The following is a 27433-nucleotide window of genomic DNA, read 5'->3' on the forward strand; positions in this document are numbered from 1 at the left end:
TTTGAAAAATCTCAAATATAAAATATATTTTGATTTGTTTAAAAGTTGTTTAGAAGCCTCTTGAACCTAGACGCTCCGGTACTGCTTGTCGTGCGGTAGCAGAGAGAACAGTCTATGACTAGGGTGGCTGGAGTCCTTGACAATTATTAGGGCATTCCTCTGACACCGCCTGGTATGGAGGTCCTGGATGGCAGGAAGCTTGGCCCCGGTGATGTACTGGGCCGTACGTACTACCCTCTGTAATGCCTTGCTGTCGGAGGCCGAGCAGTTGCCATACCAGGCAGTGATGCAACCCATCAGGATGCTCTCGATGGTGCAGCTGTAGAACCTTTTGAGGATCTGAGGACCCATGCCAAATATTTTCAGTCTCCTGAGGGGGAATAGGTTTTGTCGTGCCCTCTTCACGACTGTCTTGGTGTGCTTGGACCATGTTAGTTTGTTGTTGATGTGGATGCCAAGGAACTTGAAGCTCTCAACCTGCTCCACTAAATCAAATCTAAGTTTATTTGTCACGTGCGCCGAATACAACAGGTGTAAACCTTACAGTGAAATGCTTACTTACAGGCCCTAACCAACAGTGCCATTTTTAAGTAAGAAATAGGTATTAGGTGAACAATAGATAAGTAAAGAAATAAAAACAACAGTAAAAAGACAGTGAAAAAAAAACAGTAGCGTGGCTATAACAGTAGCGAGGCTACTGTATATACAGGCACCGGTTAGTCAGGCTAATTGAGGTAGTATGTACATGTAGGTATGGTTAAAGTGGCTACAGCCCCGACGATGAGAATGGCAGCGTGCTCGGTCCTCCTTTCCCTGTAGACCACAATCATCTCCTTTGTCTTGATCACGTTGAGGGAGAGGTTGTTGAGGGAGAGGTTGTTGTACATGTGGTGGAGAGGATGTGGTGTACTTCTCAATTCCATCGGAATATCTATTATATTAGCAAGAAATTCAACAATGGAAATTCATGCCCTCAAAGATGGAAGGCAGACGAGAGGAGGCGAGATCAGATAGGACCATTCTAGCCAATGAAAGGGCAGATACGCATGTGAACAACAGGCACAACAAAGTCATTTTTCTCAAAGTTGCCCAGAAAGCCACATGCATCCACTTATAGCAGTACATTATTTGTAACAGCATAAACATTATGAAACTTCTATTAGATCAAATAAGCCTCATATTATTGGAAACTCTCTCATAGACCTCCATACAAAAAAAAACACCACTTGGCTTCCCAAGTGGCACAGCAGTCTAAGGCACTGCAGTGCTTGAGGCGTCACTACAGATCTGGGTTTGATCCCGGGCTGTGTCGCAGCCGGCTGCGACCAGGAGATCCATGAGGCGAAGCACAATTGGCCCAGCGTCGTCCAGGTTAGGGGAAGGTTTGGCCGGCCAGGATGTCCTTGTCCCATCGCACTCTAGCGACTCCTGTGGCGGGCCAGGCGCATGCACGCCGACACAGTCGCCAGTTGTACGGTGTTTCCTCTGACACATTTGTGCGGCTGGCTTCCAGGTTTAGCGAGCGGTGTGTCAAGAAGTAGTGTGGCTTGGCAGAGTCGTGTTTCGGCGGACGCATGGCTCTCGACCCTAGCCTTTCCCCGAGTCTGTACACAAGTTGCAGCGATGGGACAAGACTGTAACTACCAATTGGGTAGAAAAAGAGGTAAAAATTTAGAAAAAATATTAGAATAATAAAAATGTAAATCTCCACTTGGTCTGCTTATCTCATGCGAACAGATTTTGGCCGGAGTACTGTAAATACTCTCGCTTTGCCTCTTCCTCTCTGGTGCAGCTTAACTTCTTCCAGTGTAAAGTAATTGGTAGGTTGTAAAATTACTTTGAACTAGCTAGCTATATTTTCAGAGTACCCACTGGGCACAAACTGGTTGACTCAATGTTGTTTCAACGTAATTTCTCAGCGTATTGTGACATGGATTATGTCATCATGGTTACCAAATTTCAACATAGACAAACCTTAAAAACAATGTCAGATCTACAACGTTGTACACTATAAGAATATAAAATAGTCTGGGCAGCACATCCTACTGGAAAATGTATCTATCTACAGCTACCCTTTGGTCTCCCATCCAGGGTTTTAACCAAGCCCAGCTAACCAATGTGCTATCATGAGATTGTTGAGAGATCTCCACTTAAAAACTAAAAAGATTCACTATTGCAGTCGAAGTCATTCCAAAGAGTAGGTTTAACAGAGCAAATGAAATGTGACCATACTTTATCAAACATATATCATCAATGATGCTATTTTTATAGTATTTGCAAAGTCATCAACAGCTATTGTTTCAATTCAACACAGAATTCAACAAAAAAATAGACAATACAATAGGGCTAGGGTTTCAAGCTCTGGTTGATTTCAAATGTAATAATATTTAGTGATATTGAATTGGGTTTGGTTGTCAACGCAACCAAATATCAACATTTGAAGGAGATGTATCTTCTGCTTGGATAATTCCATCTGTGCCACTGACTTAGTCTGGCTTTAATTCCAGTTTGCCTACAAATTAATAATTTATATTTTGGATTCAAGTTAAAGTCTAATTTAAAGTTAGATTTGATTTAGTACTATTCTTTAAGTTTGATTTTTGATTGAGACTTGAATCCAACATATCAAGGAAACATGTCAAGGAAACAGCAGAGGGAGCACCCCCCTATCCACATTGATGGGACCACAGTGGAGAAGGTGGAAAGCTTCAAGTTCCTTGGCGTACACATCACTGACTAACTGAAATGGTCCACCCACACAGACAGTGTGGTGAAGAAGGCGCAATAGCGCCTCTTCAACCTCAGGAGGCTGAAGAAATTTGTCTTGGCACCTAAAACCCTCACAAACTTTTACAGATGCACAATTGAAGGCATCCTGTCAGGCTGTATCACTGCCTGGTACGGCAACTGCACCGCCCGCAACCCCAAGGCTCTCCAGAGGGTGGTGCAGTCTGCCCAACGCATCACCGGGAGCAAACTATCTGCCCTCCAGGACACCTACAGCACCCGATGTCACAGGAAGGCCAAAAAGATCAGACTGTTAAATACTGTTAAATAGCTATCCCTAGCACATTAGAGGCTGCTGCCCTATATACATAGACTTGGAATCACTGGCCACTTTAATAATGGAACACTAGTCACTTTAATAATGTTTACAAATTTTGCATTACTCATCTCATATGTATATACTGTATTCTATCCTATTCTACTGTATCTTAGTCTATGCCGCTCTGACATTGCTCGCCCAAATGTTGATATATTCTTAATTTCATTCCTTTACTTTAAATGTGTGTGTATTGTTGTGAAATTGTTAGATATTACAGTTAGATATTACTGCACTGTTAGAGGTAGAACCACAAGCATTTCGCTACACCAGCAATAGCATCTGCTAAGCACATGTATGTGACAAATAACATTTGATTTGATTAATTTGTAGACAAACTGGAATTAAAGCAAGCCAAGTCTGTGGTACAGATGGTACTATTCAAGCACTAGATGAAGCACATTCTTTAAAATGTTGACATTTGGTTGTGTCAAAACGCGCATTGATAGACATTTGGGTAATGTTAACAACTAAACAAAAATCAGACATTGTTTTTCCATTGTAATTTGGTTGTGCTTTTAGGTGGTTGAAAGCATAGTGATAACTAACTGTTGGCTGTTTTTTTGAGTGGGTGAATATAGGTTGTAATCTCATTGATCGACAATGTCTCAACCAAATATTACCCAATTATCCACATTGAAATGACGTGGTGTGCCCACTGCCCAGTGGGTAGCTTCCTCGATACTGATTACCGCCAAGCTACTAAAAATGTAGCAAGCTAGCTAATTACAGAAATTACTAATATTAGCTAGCTATTAGCTAAAGTTAGCTAGTTGAACTACATGTAACGTTAGTTAGCTAACTTTAGATCACTAGCTACTACACGACACTGCTGGTTAGCTTGCGTGGCACCCACTGCAACAGTTAGCTAGTTAGCTACAGTAGCTAGGAAAACACTTTTACGAGATCGAGCCCCTTTCCCACTGCGCTGATCAACGGCTTCTGTGGGCAAAATAAGCTAGCTAACGTTAGCTATGTTAACTTACGTTAGCTATGTTAACTTACGTTAGCAAGCTAAAAACACTACTCAAATAAACTTACCTCATGGATTTATTTTGTCATTTGAGACAACGTTTTTTTCTCCAAGTTCATCCAAATTTCTGAGAGACAAGTGTAAACGTTTCAATTTAACGTTGCTAGGCTAGAACGATGTTTCGATCTTTATGATCACGTGACGTCATCGTACGACAATCGACAACCTTCGCCTTTGGTTGAACAGCCAGTGCGCCACGCGACAGTGCGCTCCACACAGGAGCTGTCTCGGACAAGCAAGACTAGTAGGACGCTGTCCGTTTACATTGCGAAAACAGACATTTAGCCACTGCTATAATCTGTAATAAGCAGTCTTTCACAAATTCAGAATTTGTGTAATTAATTTAGCGCTTGTAAGATAACTGTAAAAATGTGCGATCATTGGAGACACAGAGGGCATGGCGTCTCAAAGAAAATAAGGGTTAGTGCAAATGTATGCAGACTCACGTGACGTCATTGATGCAAATAATGTATTTTGGGAATACTTTACTTTATAAATGAGTTAGGTACTTTACTTAACTTCATCTATGATATTTAATATTGTAGAAAGTCGGAAGAAAACTGTCAGGCTTCAATGGTCCACTTGCAGAGGTTGAAATGTTGCCCAATGGATTGTCTGCTAAAATAACGCATTGTGACCTATGGCGAGAGACCTCTGATTCGGAGCAACAAAGACCATTACCTACATCAGAAGTTGCACGTTTCCCTAAAGCACAACCATGCGGAGTCCAGTTAAACAGTGACGGCAGATATGGATGTGTTTCAATTACCAAGGATGGGGTTATAGCACTGTTCCTTCCAGACAAGAGCCCTACCTGTGCAAGAGACCTACCTGGAGTCCAGGAGCTAAGGCCATGCTGTGATAGGACTTTGCAATTAAAGACAAGGCAAAGAAAGAACATCGAAAGCAGGTAGGCCTGGACTTTAGCTGGAATAGTGGTTGTATCCAAATAGATCTGTCCTGTGTGGTTGGTACAGGATGGAGTGTAGATTGTATAATACAAGGTGTTGAGTCAGGACAGTGCTCATAAAAACTTGATTTTCTCTTCAGCAACCTCTCCCTGCAGAAAACATCAACACATGGATTGTGTGGTGGTGTGATAAATACGCATGTCATCAATGTGAAAGGAGACAGCCATAGATCTTCAGCATTGAGTTCTTTGGATGGAGTTCCTTCCTCATGTCATAATGGACCAGAACATTGCCCAAGGTGTGATGCTTGTTACAATGGAGGACTTCCCACACAGACCAATGACAAATGGAGAGAAGAACTTTCAGAACTGCCAATGCCTGTTGCAGAATCAGACCGAACATCTAAAAAAGGACAAACCATTTTACAAAGAGCCCTAAGGTTCCTGCCTTTGTTACACACTGTTTTTGTCCCATTTTGCTCTCTGTTGGTGGCTGCTGACCTGTACTGTCATTGGAATGGAAGGTCATGGTGCCCTGAGAGTGGCTTTTCTAGTCTATTATTTAGTGTAGCTTGTGACTACCATCCTCCAGTATGACTAGTTAATCTCAATGATAGGATGACATTTTCATATAAGTCATGCTCTCATTATTTCTGATCTGTTAATTAAATAAAGAACTTCATTTAAATCCCTCTTATTGATCTCATATATATGTAACCTATAACCATTTCTGAAAAGTGTTATTTTAACACCTTCAAACTAATATTTTATGGCAACTATTTATGAATAAAGGCTACAGAAAAGTTCCAATGTATTATCACAAAATAGATATCGCCCTTTGATTCAGGATTTCCTGCTTTCATAATTGAAATGGACCAGTCCACAAACCCATGGAAATATTCTAACTTTCTCCTTGTCTGTAAGGGTTTTGTATTTTGACATTTTAACCACTCTGAGAGGCTCTAAAATAAATATTTTAGATTCACTGATCTTATAGCAGTTTTAGTTTAGACATACATGATAAATGTTTTTTCTAGAAATGATATCACGTGAGATTCTGTTAATGAGAAAATTGATCCGACTTTCAGAACTATTGTCCAACTCAATGTTTCAGGTTGCAAAAAGTACATGACGATGTTATTGTAATTTCATCGTGACATGAACACTAAGCCTACAGGAGGGGGTAGGTGGTTGTGACGTCTGAATTTGAGGAACAGGTAGACCCCCCCTACGCTTTATCCCCCTACACTTTTTTTCAAGGGTTAGTGCAAATGTATGCAGACTCACGTGACGTCATTGATGCAAATAATGTATTTTGGGAATACTTTACTTTATAAATGAGTTAGGTACTTTACTTAACTTCATCTATGATATTTAATATTGTAGAAAGTCGGAAGAAAACTGTCAGGCTTCAATGGTCCACTTGCAGAGGTTGAAATGTTGCCCAATGGATTGTCTGCTAAAATAACGCATTGTGACCTATGGCGAGAGACCTCTGATTCGGAGCAACAAAGACCATTACCTACATCAGAAGTTGCACGTTTCCCTAAAGCACAACCATGCGGAGTCCAGTTAAACAGTGACGGCAGATATGGATGTGTTTCAATTACCAAGGATGGGGTTATAGCACTGTTCCTTCCAGACAAGAGCCCTACCTGTGCAAGAGACCTACCTGGAGTCCAGGAGCTAAGGCCATGCTGTGATAGGACTTTGCAATTAAAGACAAGGCAAAGAAAGAACATCGAAAGCAGGTAGGCCTGGACTTTAGCTGGAATAGTGGTTGTATCCAAATAGATCTGTCCTGTGTGGTTGGTACAGGATGGAGTGTAGATTGTATAATACAAGGTGTTGAGTCAGGACAGTGCTCATAAAAACTTGATTTTCTCTTCAGCAACCTCTCCCTGCAGAAAACATCAACACATGGATTGTGTGGTGGTGTGATAAATACGCATGTCATCAATGTGAAAGGAGACAGCCATAGATCTTCAGCATTGAGTTCTTTGGATGGAGTTCCTTCCTCATGTCATAATGGACCAGAACATTGCCCAAGGTGTGATGCTTGTTACAATGGAGGACTTCCCACACAGACCAATGACAAATGGAGAGAAGAACTTTCAGAACTGCCAATGCCTGTTGCAGAATCAGACCGAACATCTAAAAAAGGACAAACCATTTTACAAAGAGCCCTAAGGTTCCTGCCTTTGTTACACACTGTTTTTGTCCCATTTTGCTCTCTGTTGGTGGCTGCTGACCTGTACTGTCATTGGAATGGAAGGTCATGGTGCCCTGAGAGTGGCTTTTCTAGTCTATTATTTAGTGTAGCTTGTGACTACCATCCTCCAGTATGACTAGTTAATCTCAATGATAGGATGACATTTTCATATAAGTCATGCTCTCATTATTTCTGATCTGTTAATTAAATAAAGAACTTCATTTAAATCCCTCTTATTGATCTCATATATATGTAACCTATAACCATTTCTGAAAAGTGTTATTTTAACACCTTCAAACTAATATTTTATGGCAACTATTTATGAATAAAGGCTACAGAAAAGTTCCAATGTATTATCACAAAATAGATATCGCCCTTTGATTCAGGATTTCCTGCTTTCATAATTGAAATGGACCAGTCCACAAACCCATGGAAATATTCTAACTTTCTCCTTGTCTGTAAGGGTTTTGTATTTTGACATTTTAACCACTCTGAGAGGCTCTAAAATAAATATTTTAGATTCACTGATCTTATAGCAGTTTTAGTTTAGACATACATGATAAATGTTTTTTCTAGAAATGATATCACGTGAGATTCTGTTAATGAGAAAATTGATCCGACTTTCAGAACTATTGTCCAACTCAATGTTTCAGGTTGCAAAAAGTACATGACGATGTTATTGTAATTTCATCGTGACATGAACACTAAGCCTACAGGAGGGGGTAGGTGGTTGTGACGTCTGAATTTGAGGAACAGGTAGACCCCCCCTACGCTTTATCCCCCTACACTTTTTTTTGTTGCTTGGGGATTATAAAAGGCTACCAAAATCATCCTAACCCAAACGAGAATCCCTACATGGACATTGAAGATCTCTCCTCATCTATGAGCATACCTATTTTGAATAAAGCCTTATAAACGTTTACATTATATTTTCTCTTCCACCGTTGAACAAAACTTTAAAGGTAAGCAGATTTAAGACTTCTTTATAAATGTTTGTTTTGCGACTTTCAACTTCTAAAATGTTGAGATTTTCCAAAACTAAAATGTTTTTTTATATCTTGCCTTAGATGCAGAAGTCTATTGGAGTAGTTTGTATATCACTAATTTTTTGCGCAGCTCTGTCAGAAACAATTGGATTAGTGATTGCGGTAGGTCAACGTTTTATTGTATTTGGAAAAATGTTGTCTAAAATGCTGTGATTTTCTCATTGTTTTAACTAGAAGTAGGCCTAGGCTATTGCAAACAACATACAAATTATATTAACGTTTTAATGACATAACACCATAACGTGGCATTGAGAGAATCGAGTTATTGCAATATAGTCAAATTGAGCAATTGGCATTCAAAAAATGTAATTTATTAACAAGTGAAATACTGTAGTGTGAGGTGTGTGTGTGTTTGTTGAGTTAACTGATGAGTATACAGTGTGTATAAGGAATCTGATTTAAGCGTGTGTGTGTGTGTGTGTGTGTGTGTGTGTGTGTGTGTGTGTGTGTGTGTGTGTGTGTGATCGCAGGCTAAAGAGAAGCGAGGGTGGACACTGAACAGTGCTGGCTACCTTTTGGGTCCTCGTAAGTGACTTCTAACCAGGGTTGGGGAGTAACAGATTACATCATGTAACGTTACATCTAAGGGATTACAAAAAACGGTAACTGTAATCCGTTACAAGCAAAAAAAATGTAATCAGATTACAGATACTTTTGAAAAACTAGATGATTACTTTTAAATTCACAAAGGATGTTTGCGAAAAAAGTATTTGACACTTCTGATTGCTCAATGACATTCAAATCAGCATCGAAAAAAAGCTCAAGTTTCAATTTGTTCCACCTGAGGGAGTCTGACCACAAGTCAGATGCCACTATGATGACACACCAAATGTGTTTGATGGATCGCAGGAAAAGAGCAGGAATATGATTTTGTAGGCTACAGTCCAAGCTATGTCTTCCAATGGTGCGACTGCTGTCGGCATCCAAAGATTATCCAATTTGAATCATGTTTGGAGGTAAGGATGACAGCAGTGGTGTAGTCTACGGTGATACGGATATCACTTATTATTGATATCTACATAGCGCAGTGATGTAAATCACACTGCTGCTCTCATTTAGCTATTTGCGCTTTACGGATGTTGAGGATGGCTGTTCACAAATCTAAAAGTATATTTGAACCCAACAATGGTTTTAATTCAATACATTTAACCTGCCTATCAATAATTGTTTTTGAAACCAGTGGACAGCCAGTGAAAAATGCGCTCTTGCAACAGCTACATAGTGCGGATCCCAGCCTATGGAATAAATGTAGGGCTTTTATTGCTCAATCTAATCCATGCTGATAAGAAAATACATCCATAGGCCTAATGGACACATGCTCAAACTCACACACTTTTGATAGACTTAAAGGGGCAATTTGTAGTTGCTATATCCATTTTTGGATTTATAAATTATATACATTAATGTAAAGATGCAGTAGAAAGCGATGGGTTAGAAGAAGTATACATAACCAACCCATAATGTAAAATGTAACATCCATGTATGGCCAGCTATGTAAACTTTAACATTGATTTATCCTGCAATAGATGTCGTTCAATTGGTAACATACATTTTTGTCTTCTTCTAATGCAGCTTAAGGGGAAAGTAATCTAAAAGTAACTGAATGTAATCAGATTACGTTACTGAGTTTGGGTAATCCAAAAGTTAAGTTACTGATTACAAATTTCTACAGGTAACTAGTAACTGTAACAGATTACATTTAGAAAGTACCCAACCCCGCTTCTAACTTATTAACAATATATACATGTACAGCCTCTCAATCACAACAGTCAACTCCTTTCTCATAGTCTTAACCTCCTACACACCTGTGCTATCTAAATGATCATGCTCTTGTCATATTTGTTTGCCCATTGTATACTTTTTCACCTTTCACCTGGCTGTGTGATGTGGCATGATGGTTTCCAACATACATGTTCTGTGTAATTATTGGACTTTTAAGTTGTCATCTTTATTCACTATATTATAATATTTTGGAAGGTATCTGCTTTAAACAGGATAACCTATTAATTCCAAAGGTTAATGGATTCTTGTTAACAAAGAATGAGGATGTGTCCTAAACTAGTTTAATTTTCAAACACAAATGCAATATGCAGTACCTCTGTCATATGCAACTTTGTACTTTTAACTGAGGATTTATTTAAATATCACATTTAATCCAATCTGTCTGCTGAATGCCAATGATGGTAAGTGGTTAACTGCACAATGTTAATTTAAACATCTCAATACTCAGTGTGCACTACTTTATAGACACAGGTCAGTGTTGTAAGTTCAGGTAAAATGCCATCATCCCTGTGTTTCAGGTCGTATTGATCACCTAATACAGATAAAGGATAATCCCAGCGTAAGGGGGAGAGAAGAACTGCTAAGTCAATGTAAGATAGCTCCTGCAGGACATTGGAGTCAATGGAGGAATTGCTCTGTGACGCATCGCTCTGTGTGCTTATTTATTGTTTCCAGATTAAGCATATTTCATGTCTCATAATGTATTAAACGACCAAGCAGAGGTGTTTTATCACGGCCATGGTCCCTTTGTTAGTTTATTTTTCTACCTGTTTATGAATTATTAAATTGTCATACAGGAGCTTAAATCTCAGAAAGGCACTGTGAGAACAAAGACAATGATGCTAATGTTATTTTAGTATTTAATTATACTTGATGTGTGATGACTGAGGCTATGGGTTAAGGTAAAAATTCAAGGATTACAATTCAGATAATTAGTGCACTTACATGATTGTTCAGTGCATTTTTCCAAGCCCTCTTGACTTAAACCTCTATTAAAGTTGTGAAAGGGGAGTGGTATTGCAACCATTTTCTGGTCTGCACCTTGCCCTTTTGGCTATAAATTAAAAACATAAGCAATATGCTCTCTGAGATGGACAGTGAATGAAATTACTCTCCAAACGTTAATTTAGCCTAGCTTTCTTGGTTTTTATTAGAATTTTTTTCTTAGCATGTGGTTCCTTAATATTTTTTCCTTTTTAGGTTCTGTTTCCATTCTCAAATGTGTATGTGCCTATCCTTCACTTATTCCATTGGTGAATATAAGTTGTAAAGCAATTCCGAGACTCAAGCCCTGCAGGTTGCTTTTCAGACTCATGACAGATAAAAGGAAAAATGCACCCTCATAAATTACAAGGGTGCCTTGAGGCTTTAGGCAGGGCTGTGGTGTTTGTGCGTGGTGTGCAATGAAGGGGATTTCATCTAGGGAATGGGTGAAAGTCAGCTGTGCAAACTATGATTTTGTCTTGTTGTTCAGATGGCATCGACGGTCACCGGACGCTCAGTGACAAGCATGGCCTTGCTGGTAAGAGAGACATGCCCCGGGACTATGACTTCAAATCAGGTGAGAAGCTCTAACAGCCATGTAAAACCTGGGGCATGTAGCCTACAGTTTATAGACCCTATGAGGGCAAATACAACATTTAGAGTACTGCAGTACAGTAAGTCTGTTTTACTCAGTATACGTCTCCTACACCTCATGAGGATCTCTAATTTTGCAGGTTCCTTGAGAATAACAGATGAGGATGTATTACACAATGTCATTGACTTCTTAACATACATGCAACTTAAAGGTGAGTTAATGTCTGTTATGAATGTTTAATTACAGCAAAATATATGACTGCATACTCCATCAGGAGTTTTATTCATATCATAAACGGTTATGTTGACATGTTCCAGAATAAAATTATCATATTTTTATTTACATTTGTAGTCAGATTCCTGGCAGTATATAGTTCAAACATATTTGGAACAGAACAACTTACTAGCATAGTCCTAATCAGATATAACCATTTGACTGTGCTCACTCAAATGTTTTTTTTCATCTACTTTGCAGAAATCGGAGCTCTGGATACCCTGCCTTCCTTGCTCACATCAGAAGAGATGAGTCAGCCCTAGTTCAACTTCAACATTCATTGATCTATTCTTTACGCTTCAAAAGCCTGCAAACTACAGTGTCTGTGCATATCCCATTATACTGGATACTGGTGTCATGATTTACAACAATCTACTATACAGAGTAAACATGTTCCTATTATAATTTGAAAGAAATGTATTGAATAAAACTTTTTGAATGGCAAGACTTTTTTGTTCCTATATATTGATTATACACTATATAGTTGTTCTATGCAAACAGTGAGATTACCTTAGAAAGTGCAACAACCCAAACCACTCAGATTTAAAATGTCAAGTCTCCAGCTTCTCTCTCACGCCAACTAAATACAAAGAAATCAGAGATTGCAGAGCAACCTAACAGCATGATGTTGCAATTGTGCATTGTATTCTATGATCTCTGCTCAGTGTTTTGTCCCAGTGAATTGTCGGCAGTACAACTGCACATAACACATTCCACAAGTTACTGTTTCAAAGTTGAGCTTCACCATGGTAGCTTGTTTCCAGAGTTGTCGAAGAATCCTCCATGATGCTTTTCTGTCAGAGACAGCAAAGATGATACGCTCTCCTCCGCACTCAAATCTGCCTAATCCATAAGACAGGAAATGCTGCATAACAGTCAATTTATTGAGATACACAGTAATATATTATAATGTATTCATAATAAGGACCCAATCATAAAACACCTCAACCAAGAGTATGGGACACTCACATATGGGCCACCCACGTCAGTGCGCACCCAGCCAGGGAGAAGGGCTATACACAGAATCCCTTCAGATTCCAGGTCAATGGCCAGACACCTTGTCGCCATGTTCAAGGCAGCCTACATATGTAAACAAAATGAGATGGACAGGACATGTAATGACTGTGTACACATACAGATTAATTATCTTGACACTCAAACATCCTATGGCCAATATTGCAACCGGACATGGTCTGTAATGTTTATATGGGCTCTGTTGAAAGGACAATTACTGTTGCTGTTCACCTTTGAGGTCCTGTAAGCATAGCTTTTGAAGGCTGCTCCGGCTCCCCAATTGGCCTTAATGGAGCCCAGTATGGAAGAGATGTTTATCACAGCTGCCCTATTGATCCCCATTACAGTGGTCCATGCAGCAGCTGCCTGGAGCAATGGCAGAAATGCCTACAAGAGCCAACAGCGTAAACAACTCAGTCAAAAACATGACAATGTGATCTGAACAGTTACAATGTAGGTTTCTTAGATGAAGTAGGGAACCGGTCATAAAACCTGGGTATGTGAAGATCCTCTGTACTCCAACAAAATTAAGAGGTTTCTCATTCATGCTCGTCTAGAGGTGAAACAAATACATTTACCTTGGTGGCAAAACGAGTAGAAACAGTATTACTCTCGAAAGTCATCAGGTGTCACTGTCTTCAGGTCAGTGGATAAACTGATGGCTGTGTTGTTTATGAGGCAGTTGAGCCCATCACCTCCCAGTATGGATGACACCTCGTGAAATGCTGAGTCTATACATGACAACATCTGATAACAAAGAGATAGCATGACCATTTAAAAAGGAACATTCTTCACAAGAAACAAACAATTTTTGTTGTTGCTATTAAATTTAAGAGTATAAGGTTTAATTAGCTAATGTTTATTTCAGTTTGGTATCTCTTCATGTTCTGTTGAGTACTTGAAACATAAAAAATTTAGTATGTAATCAAAGTTACTTGAATGTTTTAATTAAAAGAAGCCCTGAGAGGAACCTCAAGCCAAAACCCAATACAGTGCCTCTTGCGCCATCTGCTGGAATACCAAACAAGGCACATGATACACATAGGATCATATCCCCAACAAAATAATGAATCCATCCGCATTACACTGCACTCTATGTGTCCAAGTTATAATAATTATGTTGGCTATGTTACTCACCAAGCCGTACAATATAAACACCTTTGCAGGATTTGGCAATAGTATGAAGATCCTGATGAATAACAACTTTTATCATGCATCCCTAGGTTTACAGTCAAGACATATCCTCACACGTGTATTCCCATTAGATGGAAATTCATAAAACAAGTTGAACATGATGTTCTCCTACCTGTGCTGCGGCTGGTTTGCGCAGTCACTTATTGTCGTCGGTCGCTCCGTGCTTCTCGCCAGGTCTTTCACAACTTGTAGACCGAGGCCTCTGCTCGCCCCAGTAATTAGTACAGAATGACATTTTCAAAAATGTAGATTCATACTATTTATAATATGTCTGTCAGTTAACTTTGTTTGATGATTAGGAAGTATGACTGGCCTGTCCAGACAGAACTTTAGTAGCGTTTCAATCTGAAGGCGTGGTTATAAAACAACCCGACTGGACCAATGAGTGGAGGTGCGCTTGATTTAGTGTCTTTCAACTCTTTTTTTATTTCTTGCCATTTTTACAGAAAAAAATGTCAGTTTGACCTGCCTGTTGCCTTCTAAACGTGCAACTTAGTAAGAATATATTATCTTATTTTATACACAGGATACTATGAAGGGTGATCAGAGCAGGTTCAATTTAATTGTGGCATGAATCATGCACACTGATTTGAAAATACAAATGCATTTACCATTTTCACATTAATATTTAGCGTTTAAGCATTGTATTTTCGAACTGACACTGATCACCCTCCATAGGATACTAACAAAATATTCAATAATAACAAATATGTATTCTATTTAGATGTGTAAAAATACAAAGGATGTGTGTTTTTGGCAACCCCCACAGAATTAGTAAACTATACAAGCCAATCAAAAATGATTTCCGTCTTAAATCGGTCCAATCCCTATTCATTACTAATTTAAATTAAATAACATTATTACTAGTCCCAAAGTGCAAATCCAAAACACCCCCCCTTGCACCAGCCAAGCCATCGAACGCATCCATTTTGAAAGATGGATGTGGCTCGCGCCCCCCTCCCCTAATCTAAATAATTTCTATCACCAGTCACTTCGCCTCAGGAAAGGTTCTTCCACAACTGATTGTCAGGTAAAGTTATTGGTGGAGGTAGCTAGCTAGTACTAATTAGCTTTGAAACACCAGGATATTGTTATTTGTTGTGAACTGTCCAACTAATAGCTATTGGAACAAGAGAGGTCAAGAAAAATCCCTTAAAACATGTATATGAATAGTATTGTACTAAGTTAGCTAGCTACAGTAATTAGCTCAACTATCTATTCTAGCTAAGCTAACGCCTAAAACCATGACGAAGGAAAGCTATATGTCAAATGTATTATTGAATGGTGAACTGACTGATTTTCTAGCTAACTTAACTAGACTAGTACATCTGGGCCGCTTTCCCAAAAGCATCTTAAGGCTAAATGAATCGTTAGAACCATGCTCATTGATTCTAACCATGAAGTCAGCCTAAAATGCTTCTCTGGGCCAGTGTTTTACTACCTACCAAGGCTAACACCACTGTCACTGATTTGTGCTTCTGTCAGGTAGGAGCCTTGTTTAGAATGAGTTGCCTCAAAGAACAAAACCAAAGAAGTCTGGACAATGGATCCGAAACCTCCGCTGTCTATTCCTCTGAGAACTATGGTCGCCACCTAAGAACATTGGACGTCAACATTGATTCAGGAGATCACACTGACTTCAGTGTGCCAGGAGTGATGCCCCATGGTTCAGGTGGAGAGTGGTCAGGGTACAGCAGAGAAGCTGGGTCCAGCAGGATGGACCACCACTGTACCAACTACAGATTCTACCCACCTCCACATGATGCTGAGCCCTCACTTCCTCAATACCAATTTGCTACTCATGGAGATTATGTGCTCCCCCAGTCTATCCCGTTCCATTTAATGAACCCCAGTTTAGCTAATAACAGTCATATCAGTTCACTTGGTGGCCAGTGGTCATCGGAGGGCCCAGTCCACAGCAATATGTTGTCAGTAAGTGCTAATTCAAACCAACAACAAACCTTAGAAATTACATTAAAATCCTCAATCTATGGGTGAGTTCGTATTGCAACGCCTGGTGCCCCGAGTGGGTGGAGATTTTTTAAATGACCAATAGAATGGTCTAAAAGGTGCAAACCCTGGGCATCCGGCGATGCAGAATGTACTTACCCAATACACTGATATTTTATTGGATATTTTGATATCACAATCAATTATTGAGGTGGTACAGTATATTGCTCTAATTGAAGTTTGTGTTATGTTACATATTCATTTTGTTTTGTCCAGGGTGAAATCTATGATACTGTGGCGAGCATTTGCTCAGACAGCAAGGATGACCACGGACCAGAGTCCTATCGCAAACAGGAGACTATGGCCGAGCTAATGCCTCAGAATCAAATGGACATCAGTCAGTCTGTAAGAGGATTTCCAACTTACTGTATGATGTGTACAAGTGTACATGTAACCTACATACTGCACATAATTGCAATGACACAGATAAATGGTAATGCGTAATAATGTATAATGCAGGACCATATACAACCTTTACCAGAAAGCATTTATTTCATGAATTTTGCACTGTAGGAATAGACACATTCTTGGATTCATGTGATCAATGAAAAAGTGTTGACTCTGAAAAACAGGCTAAATGTCAGCATGACAATTCGAATATGCAGTCTCGCATAGCAAAGAGAATTATATGATTTTATCTAGCCTTGGAAACCTGATTGAATGGTTATTATTGAATAGGGCTCTCTGAGTCAAAAGATAGAGCAGTATTCTAAACATGATTGCAATGACCTTACAAGAGTCAAATGGTGTGTTAGTTTGTGTTAATAAGCAATAATTCTAACAAGAGGATATGTGAAGGTCCTTTCATAACAACCATAACTCAAGACCATTACTGTGTGGATTCTCAGTGATATGCATCTTTAGCTATGAAATGCCAGGCATCTGATTATAAAATCTCTGTGTTTCCGGTCTCTAGGCCAACGGGCCGCTCACTGTGTATCTACAGCACCTAGACCACCAGCTTGGGGAGAATGCCACTGTGAGTGTCTAATTGTTTAGCTGAGAGCTATATATAAAACCCACTGGGCACAGACTTCAATTCAACGTCTATTCTATGTTGGTTAAATGTAATTTCATTGAAATGACGTGGAAACCATCGATTCAACCAGTGTGTGCCCAGTGGGAAGTTTCCATCATTACACAACATGTATTACCTTCAGGCACTACAGTACACATTCAATTCCACAATGAAGGGCTACTCTACAGATGGACATAGTTCTGTGAGTGTGTAGAAGTCAACTGTAACTCCATAAGAGTACCACAGTATGAGTCATAATACCCATAAACCTAGCAATTAAACAGAAATAGTTGAAATATTTTTTTCCCCATCCATTTTCCCATAAGGGATTTTAGAAACACTTAAATAATGGCTGTGTTTCGTGTAGGCTTACCCTGGCGTGACGTTTTGATAACGATGGAAATCTCTCGGGCAAGGTGACTTTTATCAATATATTTGCCTGTATTTACCCCCTCAAAATGAAACGCTAATTAGCTCATACAGAACTACAAATGCCATGATCTGGATGAGACTGCCGAATCAAGGCAAAGCTAAGAATCTCTGGATTAACTATCTAATGTTAACAACATTTACTATTGAATAAATAAGCAACATTTCCTTAAATTGACAATTCTGTGAACTGTCTCGGGCAAGTTTTAAATTGACACAGTGCCTGTTAGCAAAGATGTCAGCTAAAAATGATGTACAAAAGCTTGCAGGGATTTGAAGTCTTGCATGATGTCTACTTTGATGCTAATTTTCGAATCTCAGAGTAGAGCTGAATATATTGATAAAAGTCACCTTATCCGAGAGATTTACATGGTTACCAAAACGTCACGCCAGGGTAAGCCTACACAAAACACAGCCCTTATTTTAAGTGTTTCAAAATCCCCTATGGGCAAAAGGAATGGTGGAAAAACAATTGGAACCATTTCTTTATTTGACTGCTTGGTTTTATGGGTATTATGACACGTCCACTGTGGGGCTTTATCTAGGTTGTGTGCAACATGAGTGGCCGAGGGCAGATGGTGGTAATGAACCACTGTAGCCCAGGTCAGATGCTCCACTCCCTGCCTCCTGGCCACCCTGACTCCAGTCCAGAGACCCACTACTACACCACATCCTCTAAGGAAAACTCAGAGCAGAGCTACTCAATGGGAAAAGGTTAGAGGCAGGCAGATCACATCTTAGTGCTGTGTTGTTGATGTGTAGGCTGACATGAAGAATCTTGATCATCCCATACAACATAGGCCTACTGTTGTTGAGCTGTTCTGGTTATTTGAATACGTTTTAATAAGTAAGCCAATATTGATGTATAAACTATTTAATCCCAGAATGTTTATTATGTATTTGTAGATAAATAAATATTCATAGCAGGGTATAATGTGTTGTGGTATCGATCCTGCAATCTCATTCTTCATGTACTACAGCTTCTCAGTCCTACCTGCCCTCTATGAGCCTGCCTCCCATTGGGCCCAACCACAGCCTCCTTTCCCCCAACCATCTGGTCTCCTCTGGTCCTCCTGGCTCTGGATACAGCTACAACCACATGCCTGCACCCTACTTCTCACAGGTCAGTAGCATGTCTGTCTCATCCTCAAGTCTCATGACCTGCATAAGATCAACTGTGGCTCTAACAATCAAAACATATAGGCCAGAATGTTTGCTTTTACTACTGATAAATAACACTAAATCAACCATCAAACTTGAAAAGCTAAAAAGAAAAATGAACTTCATAACAATTGACCATGAAGTTGAAAGGTGACATGTATATGGTTGTCCTGCCAGTACCACCAGTATCCTGAGTATCCTGACTCCCTATGTCTGGTCCCTGATGGCCAGTCCACGGCAAGCAGTGTCTTACGGTAGGAACACTAGGGATGTGACAAATGGAAACTGTTTCTTAATGTTTAAACTGCAAATTTTTCCCCCAGTTTTCCATTAAAACGATAAGGAAAATGTAAAAGATTCCACATGAATCCACTTAAATACTACTTTACTAAAAGCCTAAAAGTATCTGGTTTTAGATGTACTGAAGTACAGTGGTGGAAAAAATTATCCAATGTCATACTTGAGTAAAAGTTCAAAATAAATGCTGTACATCAAATTACCTATATTAAGCAAACCAGACGGCTCGGTTTTCTATTTTCTTTATTTACGGACAGAAGGACACACTTCAACACTCAGACATAATTTACAAACGCAGTATTTGTGTATAGTGAGTTTGCCAGATCAGAAGCAGTAGGGAGGGCAACCTGTTATATTGATATGTGTGTGAATTGGACCAGAATTCTGGCCTGCCTGAGCATTCAAAATGTAAGTAATTTCTGGTGTCATTGAAAATGTATGGGAGTAAAAAGTACATATTTTCTTTAGGAATCTAGTGGAGTAAAAGTTGTGAAGTTTCAATATGTACGTTTTTGGGCGACCTGACCAAATTCACATAGTTATAGATCTGTAATTTGCATTGAAAGCAAGTCTAAGAAGTGGTAAATCTGTTCTATGTGTGTTATGTCTATGCTTTGCGGTCTTAAGTAAAAAATGTGTCTCTTTCGTTTTTGTACACTAGCTCCAAACAGCTGAAAATACAATATTTTTGGTTATGGAAAATATATTTCTGTGGTTTAGATGTTACAATGATTCTCTACACTATACTTGCTTGTTTTGTCTGCATAGTGCGTCTTTAAGTACTTTACATCACTAGTGGCCACTTGCTGTTGTGTTCAATAGTGATCACTCAAGTCTGAAAGTGTTTTGAGAAGGGTGTGACTGCAGCCCGCAATTCGGGGCGTTCCTGCATGTGGGCATTCCTGCATCTGCAGGAACCCCTCTTTATACTTGTATTTGTCCATTTTTAAGCTATGACTGCAGTACTTAGGCAGGAGGCAGAGGCGTTCCAGTACAGTAAATGGCGGTAATTGACCATAACGTTGAATACCAACGGCTCATAAACCCCACAGAAGAAAAGTACACACCGGTAGTGTCCCTCGCTCCTGTTCTGTTAATGATGCCGAGGACACTGTGTTAGCTTAGCCAGCTAGTCCTAAGGAGGACTCCGGTACACAGCAGGCGGGAGGCGGGGGCGACACCGTGTGCTAGCTAGCTGACTATGACACTGCAGATATTGTCATAGATCATATGGTCAGCAGGTCATGGTAGTAACTGTGCATCTTCTCTTTCACCTTGATCAAGTCTCAGTGGATCTCTATGGGACTCCAAATCCAAGAAGCCCTGCAACTGCACTAAATCTCAGTGTCTCAAACTGTGAGTTGTATCACAACCAGTGACATATACAGTAGTTTCTTTCCTACTCTGTTATCTGTTATGTAGACTGACAAGTGTGATCTCACGTGTGAATGTTTGTAGAATGACCAAGCAATGACTCAGCAATTATTGGGTGTGTCCTAAGACCTTCACTCATGTTATTTGCCATTGTACACTATGTCATCATGACTGGTCTAATCACTGTGTATGCCGTCTTTGTAGTTACTGTGACTGCTTCGCTAACGGCGATGTCTGCAGCAACTGCAACTGCATCAACTGCTGCAACAACAATGAGCACGAGTCAGAGAGATACAAGGCCATCAAGGTACAGTGAAACACTTGTCTCATTAGAGTTTTTCCTGGTTAGGAACAACTCCTGTCCCTACTGATTACAAGTTGTCCATTCTGTGGCAGTCATGAAATTTTGCCAGCCGATAATTGTCATGCAAAAGACTGCCGGTCTCACGGTAATTGTCCATTAATTAACATAAACACGTTTAGTATCTCCAGGCCTCCACACACACACGCCGCTGATGCATGCCTTTGGAACATTTACGTTTAAAAAAAGTATAATAAATCAATTTAATATACACCATCACAATAAATCCATTCTATATTTTAGGCAGGTCTAAAGAAACATGATATGAAGAAAATGTATTTCAAAAGAACAGAATATGAGTTGACCGTCTGTATGTTATCTGGCTATGCGCCATGCCATATGCTGTGGGCTTGTTCATTTAGCAGACAAGATATGCTTACAAGTCTGCCATTCTTTTATATTATATGATTTTATAGTAAGAAGAACATAATTGAACATAGCTGAATAAAATAGAAAGGATATTTTTCCCATTCCGGAATGCATATGAAGTGGCTATGTTGAGCGTAAAAGAGATAATTTGAAACCGGTCCTATACGCTAGATTTAGACTTATTTGTCAACTTTAGACGTGAATGATACAAACCGTAGAATGTCTTAGAAATCAGAACATATATGGGCTTTATGATGTAACTATAGGCTATTGATGATTTGAGAAGCTTGCGCTCTGTTCATTGCCTCAGGGTGCACACGCTGTTCTCTTATCAAGTGTTCATATTATTTTCACTATTCTCAATTTTATCTTGTCTTTATTTCGATTTAGAAAAAAGAAACAACCCGCACGCTGCTCTTGCTAGTATCTTTTAAGCTCTATGCATCGGCCTCAAGGCCTAATAAAGAACAGTGACACTAGCAAGAGAGGCATGCAGCTTTCTTCTGTCATGTTATTAAATTGTTACCATACACCTGCAACAAAGATAACTTAAATGTGCGAGTTCCTTTTGAATTTAGAATGGCCCATTATCAAATAGGCAGGGGGAAAAGACGTCAGCCATATGCACTCCAATAGCGAGTGGAGCCCCCCGTTGGTTCCTTTTTCAATCATGCTGGTAGGCTTCTCCAGTTATTTCACTCCGCCGCTGTTTGAGGAGCATGCAGACTCTCACTGTGCGACAGGTGATATTCCGCCTAAACTCTGTATGCCATGGGCTCTCCAATTATGTTCCTGCAGCTACCCAGTGCTTAATTTGCGAAACCAAGTGAAATCTGTTCGGGAACATCGATGTTTTCACAACTAAACATATTTCATTAAACTATTGACAGCCCCTCTCTCTGCTCGCTGGAGAGAGGAATTGAGGAGAGAGAGGAGATGGAAATGCACAGTGGTGAGATATTCTGTAGCTAAAGGCCATGTCAGCCTTTTAATTATGAAAATATTTAAAAAATGCCCTATTCAAATACAAATTCACTATAACTGTAGGCTTATCCGCCCTGCACAATCAATGAACCAACAGCATTGCCTAGGCCTATAGGTTCTCTCCCAGACTCATGATTAGAAAGTTTAGAGCGTAGCATAAAGGTAACCAGTCCATCCAGTATGCATAATAATACAGTCCACACAAAGGTGATTACTATAATTAAAAACAAAATTGGAGTATAGGCTGGACCAATTATGTACGAAATAAATCTTTAAATCTTTTTTTTTGTTTTTGTATGTTTTTCTGTCATGCGTAGGGTATGTATTGCATAACAGCACAATCATTATTTTAAATCAGGATTTTCCGGATTGGGCTCATAGGCCTATGTGTATACATGAGCTCTAATATGCGAAGGTATGTTTTGAAGTAATCATCACTTTAGAAAGCACAGTCCATTTCGTTGTGTTAGGCTTTAAAACAACATCCACAACTACCATGTTTTACACTCAGTTTCAACTTATTGTTGAACTTCTTTCTTCATCTTGATCAAATCAAAAAGATGATTTATTATTAACCGACTTGCCTAGTTAAATAAATAAAAATCTAATAACATTTTATTTGTCACATGTGCAGGTATAGACCTTTACAGTGAAATGCTTACTTACAAGCTCCTGGCTCTTAACCAACAGGGGGTACTGGTACAGAGTCAATGTGCGGGGGCACCGGTTAGTCAAGGTAATTGAGGTAATATGTAGGTGGAGTTAAAGTGACTATGCGTAGATAATAAACAGAAAGTAGCAGCAGCGTAAAAGAGGGGTCTGGGTAGCCCTTTGATTAGCTGTTCAGGAGTCTTATGGCTTGGGGGAAGAAGCTGTTAAGAAGCCTTTTGGACCTAGACTTGGCGCTCTGGTACCGCTTGCCGTGCGGTAGCAAAGAGAACAGTCCATGACAAGGTTGGCTGGAGTCTTTGACAATTATTAGGGCCTTCCTCTGACACCGCCTGGTATAGAGGTCCTGGATGGCAGGAAGCTTGGCCCCAGTGATGTACTGAGCCGTATGCACTACCCTCTGTAGTGCCTTGTGGTCGGAGGCTGAGCAGTTGCCATACCAGGCAGTGATGCAACCCGTCAGGATGCTCTCGATGGTGCAGCTGTAGAACCTTTTGAGGATCTGTGGACCCATGCCAAATCTTTTCAGTCTCCTGAGGGGGATTAGGTTTTGTCGTGCCCTCTTCACGACTGTCTTTGTGTGCTTGGACCATGTTAGTTTGTTGTTGATGTGGACACCAAGGAACGTGAAGCTCTCAACCTGCTCCACTACAGCCCCGTCGATGAGAATGGGGGCGTGCTCGGTCCTCCTTTTCCTGTAGTCCACAATCATCTCCTTTGTCTTGATCACGTTGAGGGATAGGTTGTTGTCCTTGCACCACACGGTCAGGTCTCTGACCTCCTCCCTATAGGCTGTCTCATCGTTGTCGGTGAATTAGGCCTACCACTGTTGTGTCATCAGCAAACTTAATGATGGTGTTGGAGTCGTGCCTGGCTTTGCAGTCATGAGTGAGCAGGGAGTACAGGAGGGGACTGAGCACGTACCCCTGAGGGGCCTACGTGTTGAGGATCAGCGTGGCGGATGTGTTGTTACCTACCCTTACCACCTAGGGGCGGCCCGTCAGGAAGTCCAGGATACAGTTGCCGAGGGAGGTGTTTAGTCCCAGGGTCCTTAGCATAGTGATGAGCTTTGAGGGCACTATGGTGTTGAACGCTGAGCTGTAGTAGATGAATAGCATTCTCACATAGGTGTTCCTTTTGTCCAGGTGGGAAAGGGCAGTGTTGAGTGCAATAGAGATTGCATCATGTGTGGATCTGTTGGGGCGGTATGCAAATTGGAGTGGGTCTAGGTTTCTTAGATAATGGGGTTGATGTGAGCCATGGCCAGCCTTTCAAAGCACTTCATGGCTACAGACGTGAGTGATACAGGTCGGTAGCCATTTAGGCAGGTTACCTTAGTGTTCTTGGGCACAGGGACTATGGTGGTCTGCATGAAACATGTTGATATTACAGACTCAGTCAGGGACAGGTTGAAAATGACAGTGAAGACACTTGCCAGTTGATCAGCGCATGCTCGGAGTACACATACTGGTAATCCGTCGGGCCCTGCTGCCTTGTGAATGTTGACCTGTTTCATGTCACTGGGCACCTACTTTTTAGTCTGTAACTGTTTGCCAGCCCTGCCACGTCCGATGAGCGTCGGAGCCGGTGTAGCACAGTGAGGTGAGTTTTAAAAGCACGATACTGTCTTGATGATGAGTGTTTGATGTGATTTTCGAAAGCATTTGCATAGATGTCAGAGTGGTTAGAGGGACAATAGAGACCTGAGTTCCAGGCCATTAGGACCTGATGAAGGGACACTAGAGCCCTGAGTACCAGGCCATTAGGACCTGATGGTTGTTAGTGAGTTGGGTACAACCAACGCGTGTCCAGAGTGCATGAAAGGAGATTAGTTGATTAGTCACGTGGAATTTTGTTTGCCGGTGTGCCAATGATATGGTCACCACAACAGTGCTAGTCATTTCTTGAAACAACTGATGAAGTTGTTGAGAGGACACCCATAGTATCTGCCTGCTGTCATTGGTAACAGGCACTACACTGCTTGAATGAAATCATCAGGGTTTGTATTGAACCATTTAAGGATTCGCCCAAGGTTAGAGGGTCAGACTATTAGGGGAGTTTGATGGCTCAGTGAGCCACTGGAGTTAAGGCCAGCAGACAGGAAGACAACAGCTTCAGTGGACCAGGGTTCCCCTACACGCGTAGAAAAAAGGGTTCCAAAAGGAACCTTTGGCTGTCCCCATAGAACACGTGTCAAACTCATTCCACGGGGGGCTGAGTGTTTGCGGGTTTTCGCTCCACCCTTGTACTTGATTGATGAATTAAGGTCACTAATTAGTAAGAAACTCCCCTCACGTGGTTGACTAGGTCTTAATTGAAAAACCCGTAGACATTCGACCCTCCGTGGAATGAGTTTGACACCCCTTTCATAGAATAGCACTTTTGGATTCCAGATAGAACCCTCTGTGGAAAGGGTTCTACCTGGAACCAAAAGGGTTCTCCAATGGGGACAGTCGAAGAAGCCTTTTAGGTAGAACCTTCCTTTGTGTGTATGCTTTAGTGTTAGTCTGTATCTTTCATCTTGTAAGTGAAAAATATTGTCAAAGTCAACTGAGCTAGATGTATAGGGAGTTGGTGATAAATAATGTTGAATTATTATTGGTAGACTGGTTTCTATGTTATTTTAAGATTGATAAACATATAATGTTCCTGAAGATTTGTCTGGACAGAAATCCTGAGGCGTTCAGACCAAAGATTGGAAACGGGAAACTGGGAGAGATCAAAGGACGCCACAACAAGGGCTGCAACTGCAAACGCTCAGGCTGTTTGAAGAACTACTGCGAATGCTATGAGGTACGTATGGATAAAGCATTACTCTGTTTGACTTAAGAGGAACCGAGAACTGCAACGCTGCTGGGTTTTTCACGCGCTACAGTTTCCTGTGTGTATCAAGAAGGGTCCACCACCCAAAGGACATCCAGCCAACTTGACACAACTGTGGGAAGCATTGGAGTCAACATGGGCCAGCATCCCTGTAGAACGCTTTCAACACCTTGTTAGAGTCCTTGAGGCTGTTCTGAGGGCAAAGGGCACTGCAACTCAATATCAGGAAGGTGTTCCTAATGTTTGGTATAGCCAGTGTAGAATACTAGTCTGTAACAGTAGTGTTTCTATTGTCCCATACAGGCCAAGATAATGTGCTCATCCACCTGTAAGTGTGTGGGCTGCAGAAACTACGAGGACAGTCCAGAGAGGAAGACCATGGTGTGGGACAGCCCTGACACCACCTTCTACAAGAAGGCCAAATGTGACAAGGACAAGTGAGGACATCTAAATTAATTCAATGTCAAATAGATTAAAAAAAAATAAATATCCGAAAGCAATCATTCCCTGCTTTCTGTCCAACTCCCTTACCCCCCTCCCCCCCAGGTTTAGTCAATTAAATCATGAATCGTTTAAAAAATCATAATACATGAATCCTAAACATGATGGCTTAATAAGTAATTGACTAGGAAGTAGGCCATGAATGAATATCAATGCATTAGTAGTGTAAGATGATTTTGATTTCACTTGACAAACAAATAATTTGGTCTCTTCAGGCCTTGCTAATTGCATTATGTTGTTGTTGTAAGGAGAGGAGAATGGTCTCCTGCCTCCTTCTTTTGGTCACTGTTGGTCTTTTGGCTGATAGGTGTCCTCTGTCGTGCATCACGCTCGACGTCGTGGAAGCCACATGCGGCTGTCTTCTGGCGCAAGCAGAGGAGGCTGAGAAGGAAGGCTACACGCTGTGTCAAGCTGAGAAAATGATTTTGGAGGAGTTCGGCCAGTGTTTGACGCAGATTGTTCGGTCAATATTTAAATCTACTAGCTTGTAGATAGAATCTCAGGTAGGACAAGTTGATTAACATTTTGGATATGGTCTGTTCTAGACATGGTGACATTTAAGCTGCCATTTTTTATCAACATGTTTATCAACAAGATGTTGTGAATTGTGTATGCGTATGTATTTATTTGTTACATAATTGATTTATACATGTATTTATGCATTAATTTATTTAACTTATTCACTCACTTTAGTTTAAGTCTCAGAATGGAGGACAGTTCCATCAGCTCTGGGTCATATGTCATTGGTTTGAAATATGAATCAAAAATGAGTTCTTGTGAACAATTCTTTCCATTTCTTTCATCCTTTCCTTTTAAGATGTAGAAAGAACATTTAATTTTATGCAAATGTCTCTGTTAAAATACAACATCCAAATGTACTGATGAGCATTCTGTGAAAATAAAATATTAAATACAGACAATGTGATTTGTTTTAATGTTTCTAAATGTCTGCAAATAAATGATATGCAGAATCTTTAATAACAGATCTAAAGATCCAGGCTACACCAAGATACTCTAATTGTATTGACTTTCATTATGTCAATTAAGGTCCTGACGTAAGCTTTTTGTTTTTGAGTTAACATCAACAGCCTTCCTAGGAGAGCTCAGAGTACCTGCAACAGTTGTCTCACACAGGGGGTACTATTGAACCTGAGACCCTGTTGCTATCCCTAACAATAAAAGGGGACAAGAACATTGGCCCAATCATAGATGGTTTGGCTTGGCTGTAGACAGGCAGCTCTTTTGTAGACATGGTAAGTATTAGATATTACAATTTTGAGTATTTTCAACA

The 27433-nt window shown here is 40.3% G+C and overlaps 2 protein-coding genes, 2 long non-coding RNA genes and 1 pseudogene across 6 annotated transcripts; 4 read left to right on the plus strand and 1 right to left on the minus strand.

Annotated features, from left to right (window-relative positions):
- The first annotated feature begins 4332 nt into the window (after positions 1-4332).
- LOC139584039 (uncharacterized) lies at positions 4333-5734 on the plus strand. The gene is made up of 2 exons (XR_011676669.1): positions 4333-5046; positions 5187-5734. It is a non-coding gene; the product is annotated as an uncharacterized lncRNA (long non-coding RNA).
- Positions 5735-6507: 773 nt separating this feature from the next.
- On the plus strand, positions 6508-7485 carry LOC139584040 (uncharacterized). The gene is made up of 2 exons (XR_011676670.1): positions 6508-6797; positions 6938-7485. It is a non-coding gene; the product is annotated as an uncharacterized lncRNA (long non-coding RNA).
- A 584-nt stretch (positions 7486-8069) lies between these two features.
- Positions 8070-12383, plus strand: LOC139530144 (galanin peptides-like). 2 transcript variants are annotated; one of them, XM_071326284.1, is made up of 7 exons: positions 8070-8220; positions 8326-8406; positions 8775-8829; positions 10605-10676; positions 11561-11647; positions 11805-11876; positions 12140-12383. In XM_071326284.1, the coding sequence occupies exons 2-7, from the start codon at positions 8326-8328 to the stop codon at positions 12199-12201; spliced, it is 429 nt and encodes a 142-aa protein (XP_071182385.1). In that variant the 5' UTR covers positions 8070-8220; the 3' UTR covers positions 12202-12383. The 2 variants fall into 2 exon arrangements, with proteins under 2 accessions (XP_071182385.1, XP_071182386.1); XM_071326285.1 differs by lacking the exon at positions 10605-10676 and having other exon boundaries at positions 8076-8220.
- On the minus strand, positions 11882-13699 carry LOC139530145 (C-signal-like; annotated as a pseudogene).
- Positions 13700-15022: 1323 nt separating this feature from the next.
- tesmin (testis expressed metallothionein like protein) lies at positions 15023-27062 on the plus strand. Of its 2 annotated transcripts, none has more exons than XM_071326287.1 (12): positions 15023-15176; positions 15636-16078; positions 16373-16501; positions 17073-17135; positions 18149-18317; positions 18584-18726; positions 18942-19018; positions 20346-20417; positions 20640-20742; positions 25474-25611; positions 25945-26078; positions 26450-27062. In XM_071326287.1, exons 2-12 carry the CDS (start codon positions 15650-15652, stop codon positions 26631-26633), a joined length of 1641 nt encoding a protein of 546 aa, XP_071182388.1. In that variant the 5' UTR covers positions 15023-15176; positions 15636-15649; the 3' UTR covers positions 26634-27062. The 2 variants fall into 2 exon arrangements, with proteins under 2 accessions (XP_071182388.1, XP_071182387.1); XM_071326286.1 differs by having other exon boundaries at positions 15032-15176; positions 15632-16078.
- The last annotated feature ends 371 nt before the right edge of the window (positions 27063-27433 follow it).

This window comes from Salvelinus alpinus, chromosome 9, assembly GCF_045679555.1.
Source record: "Salvelinus alpinus chromosome 9, SLU_Salpinus.1, whole genome shotgun sequence".
Classification (NCBI taxonomy): Eukaryota; Metazoa; Chordata; class Actinopteri; order Salmoniformes; family Salmonidae; genus Salvelinus; species Salvelinus alpinus.